The sequence below is a fragment of the Podarcis bocagei genome (assembly GCF_964188305.1).
Source record: "Podarcis bocagei genome assembly, chromosome: 4".
NCBI lineage: Eukaryota > Metazoa > Chordata > Lepidosauria > Squamata > Lacertidae > Podarcis > Podarcis bocagei.
The window spans coordinates 37,751,322-37,771,166 of record NC_138128.1 but is presented as its reverse complement, the minus strand read 5'-3'; the positions used below and the strand labels follow the sequence as shown (position 1 = coordinate 37,771,166).

General features: G+C 43.0%; 2 protein-coding genes across 6 annotated transcripts in view; one reads left to right on the top strand and one right to left on the bottom strand.

Moving 5' to 3' along the window:
* The first annotated feature begins 1,378 nt into the window (after positions 1–1,378).
* STK25 (serine/threonine kinase 25) lies at positions 1,379–17,363 on the top strand. Of its 2 annotated transcripts, XM_081192681.1 has the most exons (12): positions 1,379–1,556; positions 2,469–2,580; positions 7,121–7,351; positions 8,442–8,498; positions 8,933–9,041; positions 9,837–9,994; positions 11,212–11,397; positions 11,645–11,790; positions 12,311–12,425; positions 13,393–13,464; positions 14,850–14,986; positions 15,671–17,363. In XM_081192681.1, the coding sequence occupies exons 2-12, from the start codon at positions 2,551–2,553 to the stop codon at positions 15,708–15,710; spliced, it is 1,281 nt and encodes a 426-aa protein (XP_081048807.1). In that variant the 5' UTR covers positions 1,379–1,556; positions 2,469–2,550; the 3' UTR covers positions 15,711–17,363. The 2 variants fall into 2 exon arrangements, with proteins under 2 accessions (XP_081048807.1, XP_081048808.1); XM_081192682.1 differs by lacking the exons at positions 1,379–1,556; positions 2,469–2,580 and adding an exon at positions 4,630–4,919.
* A 755-nt stretch (positions 17,364–18,118) lies between these two features.
* Positions 18,119–19,845, bottom strand: part of FARP2 (FERM, ARH/RhoGEF and pleckstrin domain protein 2) — a 66,501-nt gene continuing 64,774 nt past the window's right edge. For 3 of the 4 annotated variants that reach the window (XM_081192569.1, XM_081192566.1, XM_081192567.1), the window contains exon 27: positions 18,119–19,797. In XM_081192569.1, the coding sequence (XP_081048695.1) occupies positions 19,707–19,797 (91 nt within the window). In that variant the 3' untranslated portion in view covers positions 18,119–19,706. The remainder of the gene's footprint in view (positions 19,798–19,845) is intronic. The other variant, XM_081192568.1, reaches the window with a different exon arrangement.

Genomic DNA, 19,845 nt, shown 5'->3' with positions numbered 1-19,845 from the left:
AACTATGAAAAATGACACTCCTCTGAGTAAGATAGCACAGTCTATTATTCTACATAAAAACTACAACACATATTTATTTTCTTGCATTTATACCCCACCTTCCTTTCACTGATCAGACCCAGACCTCAGTTTAACCAAGGTTACCCTCACTTATGTTTCTGTAAACCAATAGATAAGAAGCAGTTTTTAAGATATTGGACAGTGCTCATAGATTATTCCATGTATATTCTAGACTGGTAAAACTGAAGCAGAAGTAAGTTTAAAGGCCTTTAAAGTGACCACAAGATTATCCCATATAACTCATGTAAGAGTCATGCATTTTCCATCCTTCACTTGAGCAATGTGACTTGACCCTACCCTACTTCCTTCTTTAAACTGGGGACCAGCAAGACCTGCTAAAGCTGCCAGCCAGCTAGGCATACCAACCTGCCTACACTTTGTTTTATCTAAACCAAATTTAATGTGCAAAAGCTTTATCTTTTAAGGTGATACACAATTCCATATATAAAAACAGTTCCAATACAGATGCAGACTGGGATAAAGATGTTCCCTCTCCAAGCTTCGTCTCATTTGCAAATCTGATAAGCATCCCCTCTATTCCTTCATCCAAGCCATTTATAAAGAGAGAAGCTGCCCTGGGCATGTTAGTAAAGTGAGGTACAAGGGCCAAAAGCATTTTTCTTTTTTAATGCAGATGACCAGGGATCAACTGCAGTTCTGCCCAAGAGTTATGTGGGAGAATTAGCTCTTATCTTGGAAGTGAGGACTCGAAACAGCTGTTAGGTGTTTTTTTAAAAAAAAATAACAAAATTTATTTACATACTGCTTATTAGAACAAAAGCAATTTTAAAACACACATAAGTACTAAAAACACGTGCCAAATCAATATGATAACATAGGCAACTGTTCTACCAGTTATGAACTGCCTTATGATTGTCAAAGGAAACAACAGGTTTTTCCCTATTCTAGGCCCGTCAGGGACTTCCAGGATCTCTGTCAGAAATGTTTGCTTGAGATGCAAGTCAGCATTTGTAAGGACGAATGGGGCAGAATCGACGAAATGCTGTAGATCACAGCTGATCCATAGTAGGTAACGGAGTTGAGGGAGCCAAGGGAATCACCGCACAAAGCAAAAAGCCTCGGCTAAGGGATCGTCGTGTGACATTTTGCTTTAGGCGAAAGCTGCATGATTCAACCCCCGCGAGCAGAAGGCAGGAGGAAAAAGAACCGGGAGCGCGCAGACCGTAGGAATGTTCACAGCAAAGCTGAACAAACTACCTTTCCCGGAAGCCCTCGCTTTCCCGGCTGCTTGCCCCGCCTTCTCCGAGTGCATGCTGGTTAAGACAGTCCCTGGCTTAGCCGCTCCGTTGTGAGACCGGGCTGCAAAAACTACCCCTCCCAGCAGCCGAGGCGGCGAGGGAAGATTCCTGCGCATGGCTGTTGGCGCCCTCCTCCCTGCCTCTCCTGCAGTTGCTGTAACCGATTTGAGTATTCCGAGGTGGTTGCGCGCGGAGCCGCGATGGGTCAGCAGGGCGGGACGGACCCCCGGGGCGCAGGTGAGGCGCGGAGGACACCGGAGCGGGGCTGCTGTTCTGCGGGGAGGGAGCCAGGGCTGCTCGGAGCAATGCTGGCGGCGGCAGCCGTTGCCATGACAGTTGTGTCTGGAGGTTGGGTGGAGCTGCTGTGCCCGGGGGCAGCAGGGGAGGGGGCAGCCTGCCCACCCCCCGGGAACCTTCTATTGGACGCACACCTTAAGGCCGGGCCGGACCTGCAAACCCACAAGCCACTGAGTCAGGATTCGGCTCTCGTGTCTTTGCAAGACCATTCATAAATTCGTAGGAAAGAGGCTCCCCCCGCACCCCACCCCTTTTACGGTCGGGGAAGACGGGGAGGGGTTGCCTTGGGAGTTGCAGCCTGCGTCGCGCTTGCTATAAAGTTATTCTGCATGGAGATAGAGGTGGACGACCTCTCGTGCTCCAGAGGGATTGGTTGGTGTAATCTGTTTAGGTTTTGCTCTCTTAAGGGGCTTGGTCACGCTGAGCAGTAAACTCCTTCGCTTGGGCTTTACTCCCAGTGGCTAAGTTGCTCTAGAAACTGTAAAATCTGTTTTGGCCACCTGTTAAGTGTGCGTTCATAAAATAGGGTGATGGTGTGTTTATCCCACCTTCCCTCCAAAGAGCTCAGGGTGAGAAACCTGGATATGGGCTTACCCACCTCATCCTCACAACAACCCTGTGAAGTAGGCTAGGCAATAAGAGAAGAAAGCGGGGGAGTGGAGTAACTGGGCCCAGGTTACCTGTGGCACCTAATGTGTTGTCCATGATATAAGTAGGCCAAGTCTCTTTATCTCGAAGAGGGTAGGGCTGCCTGTGGAAACTATTATTTGGCATTTATGGTGCAGTGGAGTCATTTCACAGGGGCTTTACAATAATAACTGGTTGCATTTTTGTTTTTGTTTTTTTAAATAGTTTAAGTGACCCGTAGAAGAGAGCACGTTTTTAATTACTGTGTAAGAAGATTGGTGAATGGGTGTTGTGCTGATCTTCAGCCATGGCCCACCTGAGGGAATTTGCCAACCAGGTAAGTGAGAACTGGAGGCTCTTTTTGAATAAACTTAGGGCTTGTCTACACTCCCACTTGATCAGTGCCTAGAATGCATGGGTCCAAGTAATTTCTGCCTGTCTCTTCCTTTTTAGGCATGGGTGCAAGAGGTTTTGCCTTTACCATTTGTTTCTGGAAAACCCACAATTTAGCACTAAATCAGAACAAATGGCAATCCACAGAAAACCCAATTGCCATTTGTTCTAATTCAGTGCTAAAATGCCGGTTTTCCCAGAGGAAAGCCGTAGGGCAAACGGAAGTGTGGATGAACCCTAAATTAAACTAAAGCATACTCCCCATGAAAAAGCTACCATACTATATGAGAAATTGACTAAAGGGAAGGCATCTAAGGTCACTGTAGTGTTGAATGATTTGTCAGTTTTACTGATATCAAATCAATGAATCAATAGAAAGGCAATGCCTCCAAATGATACTGTGAATTTTATTTTCTGAACAGTTTTCCATGTAGCCAAAAGGATATGTTAAGGTTATTACTGTATACTGTTTTGTAAAAAACAAAATAACAGTACCACTTTCAGATGTTGCCTCTTTTTTGCTATTTGGTGCAGCAGCACAATTTGCTGATTTTGCCCAAGTGTAGAATTTAGTATAAAGCACCACACTTAGTATTCTTAAAATCTTCGCTTCCATTGCATATCTGGTCTTTCTGGCTTGGTAGCCCTGGAAATCTTTTGAAGCTGAAGGAAGGGAACAGGATTTTTCTTGACTTCTCCCTATGATTACATCACCTAACTTCAGGATCTGGTGAAACATATTCTGCCTTCCTCTGCACCAGAGTGGAGGGCAGGCCAAACACAGATACTGTAGCAGGATTATGGAGCCAGTACCAAGATCCTTCTGCTCAGCTGCATCTAGGAGGAGTTAGTGGTGTGAATGGAGTGAAAGGTTGTAGCTGCTGAGAGAGAGGAGGAGAGAGGAATAGAAGGCAAGAGTGGTGGAAAGGCCTGGAGACAAAAGGTGACAGAACAAACCCAGCAAAGAAGAGGGTGGGGAGGAGGGGCTTGGAGCAGTAACCCAACTCAGGAAAAGCAGGCAGATGAGCCAAACCTAGAGTAGAAAGAGAGTTGATGGAGATTAAAGGGCCTGACTGAGAGGCTAGGCTTGGAAAGAGGAATTGCCCTTGAGACTGTATAAGGCAGCACTCTGTGCTCCTAAACATTTGCATAATGACTTGTTCTCTTGAAGCACATTTGGTCATTTTTAAAATGGAACATATTGTTCTACCTGGGTCCAATGTTTGTTACAGTGGTATCTTGATTTAAGAACAGCTTAGTTTATGAACAACTTGGATTAAGAACACTGCAAACCTGGAAGTAGGTGTTTTGGTTTGTGAACTTTGCCTTGGAATAAGAAGATGTTTCGCTTCCTGTTGAGTGTGTTCCATTTGTAAATTGAGTCCCTTGCTGCTATGGGAAAGCACACTTTGGTTTAAGAACAGACTTCTGGAACGGATTAAGTTCGTAAACCAAGGTACCACTGTACGTGGCAACGATGAGAGGTCAGTAGCCAAGGAGTATATTTGAGGGAAAGCAGCTGAGCAGTGTCAAGACCTGACAGACAGGCAAGAAGGACCATTGAAGTCACTACTGAAGGCATAATTTTTCAAGGTTCTTGTTTCTATTATTCTGTGATCAGGATACATTCTTTGGGTGATTCATCCAATTTGTTGGCTTGGCTGCATCGTGCTGCATCCTCATAAGTGACCTATTTGATGAGTCTTTATTTGCCTGTTGTTTTTCATAACAGATCATAACAATTTCCTAGGATTCCTTCTCTGACGTCTTTTCTCTAGCTCATGAGATGTTGGCTTACTTCAGCCTTCCCCAAGCTGGTGCTCTGCAGATGTTTTGTACTACAACTGCCATCAATCCCAGCCTGACCAGTCGTAGTCCAAGATAACTGGAAGGTTGAGGAAGTATGGTTTATTTCCTCTCAGTCTCTTGTGCTCTAGCTCTCTCCTACCCCCTGTTGCTCACATTTCACTTCACTAAATTGCCAGCAGGCATTCTTTCAGAGGCCTGTGCTGTTTGGGTGTTGCTATGGAGACAGGAGGATGTTTGGTTGCCCTCTTCTGTTCTGTTGACTGAGAACCCTATTAGAGTGGGGCTGAACTCAAAGCATGAGGCCTGCTCATACTTTGAGCGGGTAACTGCCGTCCTTGAGTAGGAGAGGTTGTTTATCTCTCGTACCCCGTCCAAAGGTTTCTTAATGGCATCTTATCAGTTTAATTACTAAAGATAAGAGGCTGTTGCCTTTGCCTCAGATTGAAATCTTGGGAAGAAGGGGAACTGAAACAGGTGTGGTCCTTTTCGATGACAGATTTATAAGCGAGTGTACTATTTCTTCCCTAAACAGCGCATGTACATGTACACACACACACACACACACACACACACACACACACACAGTGTGGAAAATCCATTAACAGGGACAGCTTGTAATCCGTGCTTCAAAAAACAATTCTGCACTGAAAAAAAGGTACACTGGTATAAGCTAGTTTTCATCTTTGGTGTAATTACATTATTTTTTTCCATCAAAGGTACTCCTAAGCACCGTTTACTAGAGCTTATCTTGGTTATAGGGCAGAGAAGATAGGTGCTGGGGTGGGCATGACATTAAAGCCTCTCCCCAACTTTTCTAGTATTCTTGTGGTGTCTGAGGCAAACCCTGGAGAAATAGCAACCCTTCTTAACTGTCATTGTGGGGTGAGGCTTCTCAGATTGATTGTGGCTCACTCTCATTACCTTTGTGATGGGGCAGCTTTGTGTATATGTTTTGTAAATGAAATCCTCTCACCAACTTTCTGGTATCTCTGCTGCTGTCATCCCATATCAGGTAACCCTAACAAATTTATGATGGTATAAGCTTTTGTGGGCTGGAGTCCACTTCATCAGATCACTTCCACACTTATGCCATAAGAAATTTATGAGACATTTAGGTTGTGCAGAACTTGTGTTGTTTTTGCTATAGCAGGCTAACGCAGCTACCCCTCTAGATGTTATGAATGCTAAGTTATTTTTAGCTCTTCTGTTTAGTGTTTTCTAACCCTAACAGGAACCATGGTAATGTGGTTCAGTGTTATCTCCACATTGCAGAGAGATACTAGCTTGTTTAAGGTTACCTAGCTGAGTGTGTGGATTAGGCAGTATTTGAAGCAGGCTCTTCCTGGTTCATGATTCATTCTTGGATCCCTTTGACGCACTAGATACAGATGGACAGGCACACTCTGTAATAGTTTGATAGCGCTGGATTGCATATCTAAATGACTGTCTAGTTTCCAGTACTTGTCATGGACATTTCAGATGCTGGAAGCTGACCGTATTTCAGTGGTTGCAGAAGCTTCAGGTTCATCGTGCAAGAATGATATCAATATGTGTGTGGTGGGGGGTGAGGCCTACTAAATTCCTAAAGTCTTGTTGGTACCACAGTGGAAACCCATCAGATTTCAGCAGATCTTAATTATATTCCAGTGCAATTCTGATATAGGTGGAATTGCAAATTTGCTATTGAATTTTTGGGCTTTTCCAGAATCTTAACATCCCTACTAAATATTTTTTTTCCACTCATTAAGTCAGAATTCAGACAGGTTGGAGATATACTGAACATGGGACCAACTTGCTGCACATACACAGAGGTGCAGATGATAAGCCTTTAGGGTACTTCTATCATGAATAACCCTTGTGTCATGTTGGGAAAGGCATGGCTTTGGTGTTGTCCTGTCAGGTACACTAGGGCAGCAGTTCTAAGCAAGTCTACTAAGAGCAACTTCTAATGAACTCACTAGGACTTTTTTCATGATGGAATGAGTTCAAGAATGAAGAAAACCCCTGCTCAGTCAGATTAAACAACCAGACCACCGAGCCTGGAATCCTATACAAGAAGTGGTCAAGCAGCAGCTTTCAGGAAGCCCACAAGCAAGTGCTGAAGGGACTAACCACATTCTGTTGTCCCCACTTCCCAGTAACTGGCATTGGGAGACACATTGCCCTATGAACATGAAGGTTCTGTCCAGCTATTACTTTAGTTCATAGTTTTATCCTCCATTAACTAATCTACTCTTTTAAAGCCATCAGAGCTAGTGGCGATCACAAAGCCTTGTGTTAGTGAATGCCATAAGTTAACAATGCATTGTGTGAGGAAGTTATCTGTTTTCACTGTCTTAAATGTTTATACAGTAACTTTTATTTTATTTGGTGATCCTCAGTTGTCCTAGTATGGCAGAAAGAGCCAGATTTATCTATCTCCACATCATACACACATTTTTGGGCTGAGCTCCCGTTGCCTTTATAATGAGAAGTGAGCCCTATGCTAGATGATAGAATGGCTCTAACAGATGAATCATTAAATCCCTGCTATTTATGATGATTATGTTTATGAATTACCCACCCTTAACCCTAAAGTCCCAGGGCAGGTTAACATAAAGTGCTACAGATTATTTTTTTGACTATCTCTCTCTTCTTCTCTTCACCCACCACCCCATTTATTCCTACTGACTCAGCACTCTCGGGTTGATCCAGAGGAACTGTTCACAAAGCTGGAGAGGATCGGTAAAGGCTCATTTGGGGAAGTGTACAAAGGAATTGACAACCGTACCAAGGAAGTGGTAGCTATCAAGATAATTGACCTAGAGGAGGCAGAGGATGAGATTGAAGACATCCAGCAGGAGATAACAGTGCTCAGTCAGTGTGACAGTCCCTACATCACCCGCTATTATGGTTCCTACTTGAAGGTAACAGAAGCTACCAGGGCAAGCTGCATCACAGTGCTTGTGGGACAGCTACTAGCAAACAAGTCTGCAATTTGTGTACTTAAACAAGGGAAATAGGTTCAGTTCACCCACTAAATCCATTTCTCCCCCCCCCCCCACCATAAAGTGTTTTCAGTGAGTTTTGTGGCTGGGACATTAGTGTGGCAGTGGGTGTGGAGTGAGCATGATAAGAGAACTTCATCTTTGGAGGCTTTTCTCCTTGGTGCAATCTGAAATGTTTAACTAAAAATTCTTACAACTGGCATGTATTTGGTGACTTGGAAAATTTAACAAATCTAAGTAAAATTCAAACTCCAAGAATTAAAGAGAAAACCCCTTCCCTGCTTATGAGTTGCAGACTCTTTATTAGTGTTGTCATGAGGATGCCAGAGTGTCATGATAATCAGCTGTTAGCAAGATAAAGAAGCAAACTACAACATTGGGCAATCTCAATGCTTGCATAAGAGTCCTGCTGGATCAGACCAATGGCCCATCAAGTCCAGCATTCTGTTCTCGCAATGCCAGCCAGATTTTTATGGGAACCCTGCAAGCAGGACACAAGTGTAATAGCACTCTCCTGTTCCTGAGCAACCAGTTCTGAGGCATACTTTCTCTGATACTGGAGGGTAGAATATAGCAGTCATGTCACATTTGAATTCTTTCCCACTCAACTTTTTACAACAAGTGTAATGGAGAAAGCTGAGCCAGAACCATTCACCCTGACCTGCCACTCTTCTCAGGGTATTATATTATTATTATTTATTAAGAAGAAAAGGATTTACAGATGTCCTTTCACCACAACAATCTACAGGCTGAAATGGAACAGTCCACCAAAAGCTGCAGCTTCTGATGTAATTCAACTCTGAGAATGACAAAAAATATCACTAGATATGTCTAGATATGTGGATCATGATGCTACCGAGCACTTCAGGTCTCATTGTGACATGCGAGAACTGAATGAGGAATACAGGGCTGACATGTTTCTTCCGCTGTTTTTAAGGCAAAACCCAGGGTGGCCTTAATATTGAAATGACTGTCACTGCTTTCACACAACACCTTGTCTAATTTACAGGGCACCAAGCTTTGGATAATCATGGAGTACTTGGGAGGTGGCTCAGCACTGGATCTAGTGAGTACCTTTTTGTCATTCAGTTCAGATACCTTAACAAGATTCAGCCTGGAACATAGAATTAAAAGTAATTCCACATTGGTTGCATGAAGTACCATCTCAAATCCACATTCAGAACTGCCACACCCTGTAGACTCCCCATATCATTCAACAAAATACGTTTGTGCCAAGTGGTTATGAATGAACAGCTCAATACTTAATCAGTAATCAGAGCCCAGCTTGGAGGTGCTCTCTGATCCTGCTTTAGTTCATGTACAAGTTCATGTGTGCATAACTGCATTCTTCTTTTCTCTCTTTTTCTCTGATCTACATGCAAATGGTTGTTCCTGACATCTAAGTTAAAGTTTGTTAAGCATGGAAGACTGAGGGACTTCGGTTTGAATGTATTAAATGTACCTCACTCCTTTACCGTCATTCCTACACTTCTCCTGTAGCTCAAGCCTGGACCTTTGGAGGAGACCTACATTGCCACCATTCTCCGAGAAATTCTAAAGGGTTTGGACTATCTTCACTCTGAGAGGAAAATCCACAGAGACATCAAAGGTCAGGCTTGCAAAATACATGTCTTTGTTTTTTCTCATCAGTTCTCTTATGAGGCAATTGAAACCACACATACTTGCTTTCACCGACAATCTCAGGTGTCTATGTTAGAATCCCCCCCCCCCATTTGCATTTCTGTGACCACTCCTTAAATCAAGAAGTATGAATTCTGGCAGTAATTTGTGCACTTATCAGAATAGTCTGAAAACTATTGGGACCACTAAGGCAGATTTAGTTCTGTAGCCAGGCCTGAACTCAGACTGAGAAGGGTCTACATCAAAGGTGCAGAACAGATGGTGGGAATTACTCTTCTGTATGCAGAGGGCTACAGGTTCCCCACCTGTGGTCTAGATAGTAGGTATCCTCCAGGACTGCCTGCAGCTGCTCTGTCACTACTTTCTCCAGTAGCTTGGCTATAAAGGGTGGACTTCTTGAGGAGCGGCTGTACCATTAAGATATAGAAAAGGGACATAAGGCAGGAGAATTTAGAACAAGGTAGGGGTTAAACAAGCTTTGGTAGTTCATGCAGGGTGAGAATATAACCCTTCTACCCTATTTGCAAAGCCATAAGGCATTGGGCTTAGCAGTAGCAGGGAGGATCAAGCCCGTTTTCAAGATGTTCTGCCTTCCTTTGTGCAGTTGCTAAGGCACAGTTACTCTCTTCCCCTGTACTAAATAAGGAATTAACACAAAAGATGTTTACCGGGGCTTCAGAAAGGCATCATTTCTTACTGCAAGATAATTTATTGTATTCCCCTTTGATTCAGCTGCCTTTATTCTTATTTTTTCTATGAACAGCTGCTAACGTGCTACTTTCAGAGCAAGGCGATGTGAAACTAGCTGACTTTGGTGTGGCTGGCCAACTAACAGATACCCAAATCAAGAGGAATACCTTTGTTGGGACTCCTTTTTGGATGGCACCTGAAGTCATCAAGCAGTCAGCCTATGACTTCAAGGTGAGCTGAGAGGAGCAGGTGAAAGCCTACTGGAACCCTAGCTCATAATTTAGAATGCATGTTACATTGCCTTATCCTGTGTTCTGCCTACGTTAGAAAGAAAGGTCATATAGGTGGGTAAAGTTTGCATGTGCTTCCGAGTCTTGCTATACACATCATTGGCCACTTAGTGCCCCCTTCAGTTTTCTAGTGAAGGGTGTGCTTTCTAGGCGTGAATGTATGTTTATGCACACATTTGCACAACTTTAAAGAAATCTGTTCAATGGGTTCTCCTAACCTTCTGGATTAGATTTGGGGAGGGCACTGGTGCACATGGGGGGAGGAGAGGGGGGAAAGTGCTGTCGTGCAATCAGGAATCCTTGCGCTAAGAGAATGTGTTAGTTGGATCCCATCCTAAAAGTCCAATTCATGATTAGAAATGCAGCCTGCTTTGACAGTGAAAAATACCCAGAACTGTGGTGCAATCCATTAGGTTTAAAGCTGTATTAAAACAGTCAGTAATATGTATTTCTTTAAGACTTCGTACCTGCCTTTCACTACAAGATCCCAGGACAGGTTACAACAATATAATACACAGTGACAAAGAAACAAAGAAACTGTTTTGCTTCAACTAGTATTATCATAATTCCCTATATAATTTAAATGCTTGCTATTCACAAGTTGTGATCAGAGCTTAACTGCACTCCCTGTAAAGGCAGCCACCTTTGTATAAGAAAATGAAGAGCACAAAAAACTTCTTGCACTTTACAAGATTTCAAATCTAAGAGATAGTTAGCTTAATTATAGGACTGCTTAATAAAAGATAAAAAGAGAGATTTTAAATACATGTTTAATCTCCATGTCTTATTGCTGTCCAACCTACAGCAGTCTGACCTTCTGGATTATCTTGTAAATCGTAGGCTTAGTAAAAATGTTTTGCTCAGACACACCTATTCAAGAACTTCTAAATCTGTGTCAACCAGAAATAACTTTACCTTAGATGTCGTTTACTTTTAGACATATGTATCACATATAAGCACATGATAAGCACACCAAGTTGTCACTCACTCATTCACATACAGAAGTCGGGTAATTATGGGAGGCAAATGAATGATTTGAGTCTCTGGAGGAGTCCCCTTTTCCTGTGAATCAGCATCAAAGCTCAAGTCAGTGAGTGTTGGCTTCTCTGTGCCATGGTAACACTGAGTGTTCACAGATCGTTCTCATTTTTCTTCCAGGCAGATATATGGTCCCTTGGAATTACTGCTATTGAACTGGCAAAGGGAGAGCCTCCAAACTCTGACCTGCATCCTATGAGAGTTCTCTTCCTGATTCCCAAGAATAACCCCCCGACGCTGGAGGGACACCACAGTAAGCCCTTTAAGGAATTTGTGGAAGCCTGCCTTAACAAGGACCCCAGATTTGTAAGTGTTGCTCCAGCCTCTTCTCATAAGCAGAGCCTGAGTGTCAGGTCAGAAAACCTGGCAGCTGCTAGCTAGCAGAGCTCTGAAATGCTTGTCCTTGGAAATGAGCCCACCCATAGGAATGTGCAGAGTAGCCCTTAGTCCTGTTCAAATTGAAAAGACTCCTTGGAAAGTGGCAGTGGTAGCTGTCCACCTTTATGGTCTAGTCCCTGCCAGCTAAAACACCTTATCTCTTGTATTTGTGCAGAGACCCACTGCAAAGGAATTGCTAAAGCACAAGTTTATCACACGTTACACCAAGAAAACATCATTTCTCATGGAGCTCATTGACCGGTACAAACGCTGGAAGTCAGAGGGGCATGGTGAGGACTCAAGCTCAGATGACTCTGACATGTATGTATGTTTCCATTTTATTTTAAAAACATTTGTAACCTGCTTAATATTTTTTAAACCTCTGAGACATTTGTCCTACTTTGAAAATCTTTCCTTTCTTCCTTTCTCCACACCCAAATAATCAGGGTTGATTGCTCAGTTAAGTTTCTACAGATTTTGTATTTGTACCAATAAAGCCTGTAAGGTGGACCAGTAAGATTTTATGTAGCTTGTTGAGAAGTACAGATGGGCACAAAAAGCAACGTACGATTTGTCATGCTACTGCTTCCAGTCTTTAAATAATTGCATAGTGACATGGAATATATGAATACCCAGTTCTGGGCTATGAGTTTGGTATCTGTTGGTACCAAGTACATTCTAGCCCCTTGATAATGGTTGGAAAATGCAAACACTGAGTTTGCGTTTAAGTAAGATTAAGCTGGAAAAGCCTGCTGTTGGGGAAGCCCTGCCCTCCAAATCTTGGCACTCCTCTACCCAGTGTTCTTTGATTGAAATGCACTTTCACCCCTCTTGTTTCTAGTGATGGAGATGCAGATGAGAGAGATCAAGGGCCAATCTGGACTTTCCCACCAACCATTCGTCCCAATTCCTTGAATAAGCTGCACAAAGGGATGTCTCATCATGGGTCCCAAAAGGTCAGTGTGGTGTCCATTACCACTGGGGAGCAGAGCCCTGAGCCAGCAGTGGTCACTCTGAGGGACTGAACAGCCAGTGTGCGGGAATTGTAGTGTTTCGCCCATTAACCCTGATACTGTCAGAGCAGAACGTATCTTGCTTTAGATTTTGGAGTCTGCTTATTCTGTTCTGTTTTTTTGTTCACTCATGGAAGATTCCATTTAATGCAGTGGAGCTAGAATGGAGGTCAGGGTTGGGATACTTTTTGTGGACTGGTGGACCAGATCATTATCTGTCCCCACCCGATTGACAGATGAGTTGTCCCTCCCACCTATCCAAGTCCCTTGTACAGTGCTTCCTAACCACCCAGTAACCATCTGGTTTCTAGGTGCTTGGGAACTGTAATGCACAAAGCTTTGCCACCTGCCAAGTGCCAAGCATAGGGAAATTGCAAGAAATACGGTTGGCAAAGCTGCTTTCTGTAGAGATTGGCTGTGTGATTGAGTTCCCCACCCAAGCTGTGCTTCTACCTGCCCCACACCTGAAGTCACATCTGATGTCAGGCATGGGGCAGCTGGGCATGGTTTGAGGAAAATGGCATTGTTAAGACACATCGGGACATGTAGCAGGCCAAATTTGGCCCATGGGCTGGAGGTTCCCCATCCCTGATAAAGGAAGTTTGCTACGAATAGTAATCCTGCTGTTAGTTGCTGCTGCAAAATGGTGTAACGCCATACGCTTTGCATACAGGTTGCTACTCCTGCCTGTGCCATTTATCTGCCTTAGGCTTCTCCTAGGGACCATGTAGGAGCAGCAGCACAAACTGGAAGATTCTTAACGGATGCTATATCTACTTTGTTCTTTACTGTTCCTGCTGGTGATGGTAGATTAATGCTGCTTGTCAAAGCAAAGCATTTTCATAGACAGGTTGAAAGAACTGTTCAGAGTCATATTGAACAGCATCCTTCTTCTCCCTCCTCCTATTAGCCTGCTGAGCCTATCAAACGGCAACCACGGTCTCAGTGTCTCTCTACTCTTGTACGTCCTGTCTTCGGAGAGGTGAGGTGGCAGGGTCTGAATTTTTCCCAATTATTATCTGTAACATATGAAGTGTTTCTCTGAGGATGTTGGGTTAGAATAATGAGTAGGAGCTGACAACCAAGTGATGGTAAGAAATGAGACCTTTCACACTTGTATGGTGATTATTAGAATTACCGGTAATCTTTTGCCCTGTTCTGCATCCTTATGATGTGGGAGGCAGCTTGAACTCTGCAAAAGAGGTTGATCCCTGGATTATGAGCCAGGATCTGTGAGGACAGCTCAAAGCCACTTAATTTGCACAGCTGATGAAGGGGAGAGTTATTGAACCAGACACATGTTAGGTGGTATAAGAGAACAATATATGGTACAGTGAGTAGGGATCAGACAGGAAGTAATATGTACACAGGGCCAGAGTACTCTAAAGAAGGACACGACTGCAAAACATAGACACATTGCTATATCCACAATGGATAGAGTTGTCCTCTGGCTTTCTGGTCTAAATTTGGTAAAATTGGGTCAGCAATTATGTAGCTGCATGTATTAAGAAAGCAATGTGTTGTTTAGCTGGAGTTGCAAGCTTCCCAGGGACACTGGGCATCACATAGTGAGTGAAGCATCTGGGTGCAGTATAGTGTTGGGTGGTTGATTGCATACTCTCCCCAACAGCCACAAGGCTGTTGGGGAGATTTAGTTCCATATATATGGCTTTAGGAACAGGGTGCAAGTTTCCTGATATCTAGTGTGCTTAGTTATTACAGCAGTGGCCCGCTCCAGTGAGCCTCGTCCAGCTCCGAATCATTATGTGTCACTTGAGTTTGTCACTTACTGTAGCTTTAGGCAATTTTTACAGCTAGGCAACATTGCTGTAGCTGCAGCTGATTAATTCTGTATTCTGCTTGTTCAAAGTACTGTTTAAATTTGGCACCATTACCAGCCGTCAGCAATAGCATGCTAACCGAAACTGTCTTAGGCACCTTTCTGAGTTTCCCTCCTACAGGAGCTAAGTTGCAACTTTGTGTGTCCACTTAGCCTTGTCTAAAAGATTTCTGTGATGGGTGGTTGTATGTGTTTTGGGGAATCAGACCTATGCTCCGATAGGGAAAAGGCTGTTTGTGTGAGAGGTTATTTCTGTTTATTCCCATTTCTGCCTCAGGCCCCTCCCACCTATGGAATGCAACCTCCAAAGTTAGAATTCAGCCCTTGGCATGAAAGAGGTTCTCCACCCCTGTACTACTACGGCCATAGGGGCTGTGGAACTGGCCCATATTCTAGAGATGCCTATTGTACTTCTTTATACAGCAAATGTTTTTGCCTCCTATGAAAATTGGCATTAAGGATTTTGTGCTGCTACTTAGAGCTTTCTCTTGTTCCAAACATTTTGCTTTCCTCTAATGTCTTGGCAGCTCAAAGACAAGCACAAGCACACTGGAGGCAACGTGGGCGCCATGGAGGAACTGGAGAATGCCTTTAGCTTAGCTGAGGAGTCTTGTCCAGGAATCTCTGACAAACTAATTGCACACATGGTAGAGCGAGTGCAAAGGTAAAAGTTCTGAGCGTTGTTAACGTGAGGATATGGGCTAGAAGGAGTAAGAGAAGCCAATCCTACACCTTGCCCCTGTACACCTTTCTCTAGTGCTGCTGTTCTTAGTTTGGGCCCAAGATATAGCTGTTTGCTTAGGACAACATACTCTGCCCTAGGCAACTGTCTAGCATGCTGGTCCTTTGATTGGTGGTTGTGTGGAATGATGAAATCTAAATTATTATTATTATTAACAACTGTATTTTGCTACTGTCCTTCACCATAAGGTCCCAGGGTAGGTTACAACTACAGAAACAGAATACAGGCAACGACTGATTTACATGTGTCCAATTGATGTGTGCAACACAGCGACCCGAAAGTGACTGGAAAAGGGGCCGGGCTTATGCATGCTCCACCATCGCATGCCATGACCTGGAACACAATCCCCACGCAAATTGAGGGTTGCCTGTACAATGAAAACTTAACCCTCAAAATACAGTTATTCTGGGCCAATTAATTTGTTAGTACATGGCCTGGGGCAAACATCCGCACCACCTGCCTTTTAAATTAGGACAGATGAGTTTTTGACACGGTTGCTATTCCTTGTTTATGCTTGAATTTGAAGAAAGTTGGTGTGAGGCTGACAGCAAGAATTTACTATGAATAAGCCTGAAGCATATCCGTTGTTCGTTCTCTCTCCCTCAGGTTCTCACACAGCAGGAACCACCTGACTTCAGCACGCTGAGGCATCATCTTTGTTACTCATTGAAAGGAGGGTGACTTTTCCCACCCCAGCTCCATAAGAACTGCATATTGAATCCATCGCCATCTGCTGTTGGATGTTAACATTGTGCTATGGATTCCCAGACATTTCAGAGCCTTTGTGTGTGTTTCATGACCACCCTGGATGGGATTTACAACACAAATGAACATGGACTACTTTGCAGAGCCCTAGGAGGGTAATTTCTACAGTGTACTTCATGGAGGTTTTTAATTATATCCCAATTTCTCTCAGGTCAGACCTTGTTTCAAAGCAAAATCCTGACTGCTGGAAAATGGAAATTCAGATAAACACATTCCAAAAGGGAAAAGGTGAGACTGTGTAGCTCCCTGCTTTGGCAAGAGGTATGTGTGAACATTGTTCATCAGCAAGGAGGGATTATCACTACCCAGTTAGGTGGGCATATGCTGGTGCTACTCAACAAGATTTTTGTTTAAGAGTTTCTCAACTATTAGAACAAGAAGATTGGCCTAACAGTTGCTGAGACAGGTGAAGCTTGCCTTCTCCTTCTCCTGTCTTTCTACTTGCTCCTTTTGTGAGGTAGATTTGACTGCTGCTTGCATTCTGCACTTAGCCCACGTTTCACCAGCAACAGCTTGGAAAAGATGTGTTCCTACTCAATCAAGGCCTTTTGCTGCTACTTATTATCTTTGAGTGTGAACACTCAGTATCATGGATACATTCATATCCAATTCAAATAGTTTATCAAGAGTATTATGAACTTGCTAAAGAGGGAGAGAAGCTAAATGCTTAACTACACCTACAGTGTAAAAGGATTGTGGTATATAAGTCTTCAAACTTCATGGAAGTTTGCTGTTCTCTGAAATGTGACTGCAATTCAGTTAAATTTAAATACATGTGTGGTGCCAACAGCTGGAGGAAGTTCTAGGTGATGTTTCTAAAACTTATCCTGTCTCTTCTGAACTGTTCATTCTATTGTGGACTTGAACAGTACTTCTGCCCAATTTATTTATGGCTATTATCTCTGGTTCTGGCTGAGAAGTGGCCTATAAATACCATAAGTATTTCAGACTTCCAACTAGTTCTTCCTCTTCAAGAAATGAAGGTCTAGAGTAGTCACACAAATTGGCAGTAGTCATATTGAAAAGAGTCACTTCCTAAATGTGTAAAACCATTTAGTCACTGACAGTGGTATGGATCTATTCTTTTGATAGAGTTCAGGGGTGGAGATGGAATTGCCTTTTCTACATACCCTTGCAAGTAATGTTAGGGGGAAAGTAATGGAAATGCTCTTTTCTTGGTATTCATACTTTATGCTAGAACCGTGTCTTCAGAGCTGCAGTTGCTGCATTCTCAGTTTTGCTCATGGATAGCTGAGTTGAGAACATGGGCAGGAATATGAAGAATCCATTTTCCTTTACCATTATCCTCCAGGACTGCTTACGAAACATATGGGAATGATGTAGAAAGGAAAACAGGAAGCTGTGAAGCTGCTACTTTGTGCTGTTCATAAAAGGTACCTTGCATTTAACTCACAATAAATCACCAGTAAAGCTCTCACAGTGTCTCTAGTATTCAAAACAACAATGTCTTAGTTTTTCAAATGAGCAGTGAGAGGGATCTGCCACTTTCAATAAAACTAACTTGTCAAGTAAATGCTGACTATATGGTTATTTATGCATTGCTAGAAACTCCAAAGCTGGACTGGAGTTACTCCAGGGGAGTAAGGACTATTTTCCGTCTGATCTAATGCAGTGTGGGATTTCAGTTGTGCTACTGGGTTGTTAGGGGTTGTTTTGCTAGAGTGCATCTAGCCACACACTGGTTGGGAGAGTTTTAGGCACTGCAGTAAGATAAAGCAGAGCAGGTTTTTTTGGTGGTGGGGGCTGGGGAGCTAAGATTGAAAAAAATGGGTAAGTTTAACCTGGAGAAGATACCTGCAGGGAAGGAAAAGGTGCCCCAAAGGACAGGACTAAATTTCATCTGAGGGGAGCTTTCAGTTGACCATTAGCTGAAACACCTTGAACGTAACAGCAATTCAACAGTAAAATTATTTACCTAGGGGCGTGGTAGACTCTCCCTTCCCTGGAGCTCTTCTAGCAGATGCTGTACAGCCATCTGTTGTGAAGGCTGTAGGATTTCTTACGACAAGCAGGGGCTTGAAACAGATTGTCCACAAGGCCCCCTTCAACTCTCCGTTGTGTTTTTTGTTGTGGGCAATTTTGGTTAAGCCTTGATCAGGATTCAGTTGTAGGCTAGCCACAGCTCACTAGAGGTCTTAAGTTAATAAAATAGGGAAAACTATGCATTTGAAATGAGAATGTGGGCACTACTGATACAGGAGTAATTTTTATATTGAAAATTCTGAACGGAGTAAGAATTAGGTTATGACAAACTGCTTGTGAGCCATCTAGAGATCTACAATAGTTTATTTCCAAAAACAGACACTAATAAATAAAAAAATACATTAATGTATATTGAATGGCCATAATAGTAGAGAAGAATATTTAGCACTTTGTAGCTTCCTTATAAATGACAATGTCAAACAAAAAAACGTAACAAACCTTCCCTTTGCCCTCTAAGTGGGAAACCAACCCCAACCTTCTACCTAAAAGACTGACCTACATAGTTTTAAGGGTCAATATGAGGAGTAATAAAGACATCTGTATTTTTCCCATGTCCTGCCCCTCCTTTAATTGCCCATACTTCAAAATGCAGTGTTCAATATATATTTTTTTTACCTCAGTTTCTTCTAAAGCATACTACCCATCACCACATTGTTGCTCAACACAGTATAACGTGACAAGTAAAGACCGCCTTCAAACCAGCAGACTACTTTCTACTACTATCCAAGGGTAACGTGATAAACCTTATCTGTCCCATGAAAGAAATATATGAACTTAAAAAATAAAACGCGTAGGCTCTGCCTCCATGATCTCGGGACAATAGCACTATAGAGAAAGGGGGGGGGGTTTCAATTATCTTGCCATTGTGCAGTACTTGTTTCAACTGATCTGCCTTAATTCCTGAATATGCACTTTTAAAGATATGTCTGCACCAGTTCTCATACTAAGTCCCTGAGTATTCCCCCCACCCTGGCCTGTCACTGTTAAAGGATCTAAGGAGTAGAGGTGTGTCATTAATGAAGGAATAAACCCTTTAACAGTCACCCCCCAAACACTACTAGGCTTTTATTACTGCTGCACATGCGTGCTTATTGGACATCTGTTACAATAGATGTTTTGGCTGAGGTAATAAAAACAGGGACTGGTTATTGCTGAAGCTGCCTTTCCTTTCCAACTCTCTGTATACATATAACTTTTAAAAGAACTTAGCCAAAACATAACAAGCACCACTCTCAAGCCCAGAACAGAAAGAGAACTCAGAACATTATCTGCAGCGGTACAGACACACTAAAATATCCGCTATCCTCATCTTTGCATACTTCAGTATCTTCTGTATACTTTTCTACCCCTTCAAACTGAATGTGGAATCCTCTTTTCTCATGCCCACTACCCAAATAAAAACTAACAAGGGTGAAGTTGCTTCCTGGCAATTTTCTGAAGCACTCCGCTCTACCGTGAGGAGAAATTCCATCTTAACATTAATGTGAACATTGCTTGCTGTATGTGAGGCATGTATGGCTGGTAGGCTGAAAGAACAAGTTGCACACAGATTATTTAGTTGAGACTGAGCATTAACAAATAATAGAAAACCACTTGAAAGCCAGAGAACTAACATTGGCCAAACCCCAACAAAAGAAGCAAGTCATGTAAATCCAGCAGCCACATTTTTTTCATGAACTGAATTCCCCAGAGTCTTTGCAGTCCCTTTGGATGATAGAGCTTTCTATACTAGCAAAATTCACCATCTTCCACGAGGCAGCTAACTTGGCCACAGGAGGGAGCAGATGGGTTCCTTTTACTACTATCATGCTCAGGCTCCTTTCCCCCATACTGCAAATAATTAACTTACAACAGAGACCCAGCTCTGCTTTTATCAGTTTGTGTTCTTTTCCTTTTCATCTTTAGGAAGGCAGAGGCTGGATCTCCCTGGAGAACTTGTGGCTCTCTTTATTACTTCCATCCACCTGACGAGAGAAAAAAAGTCAACTGTCATGGCCCTAGTTCGTTACCTA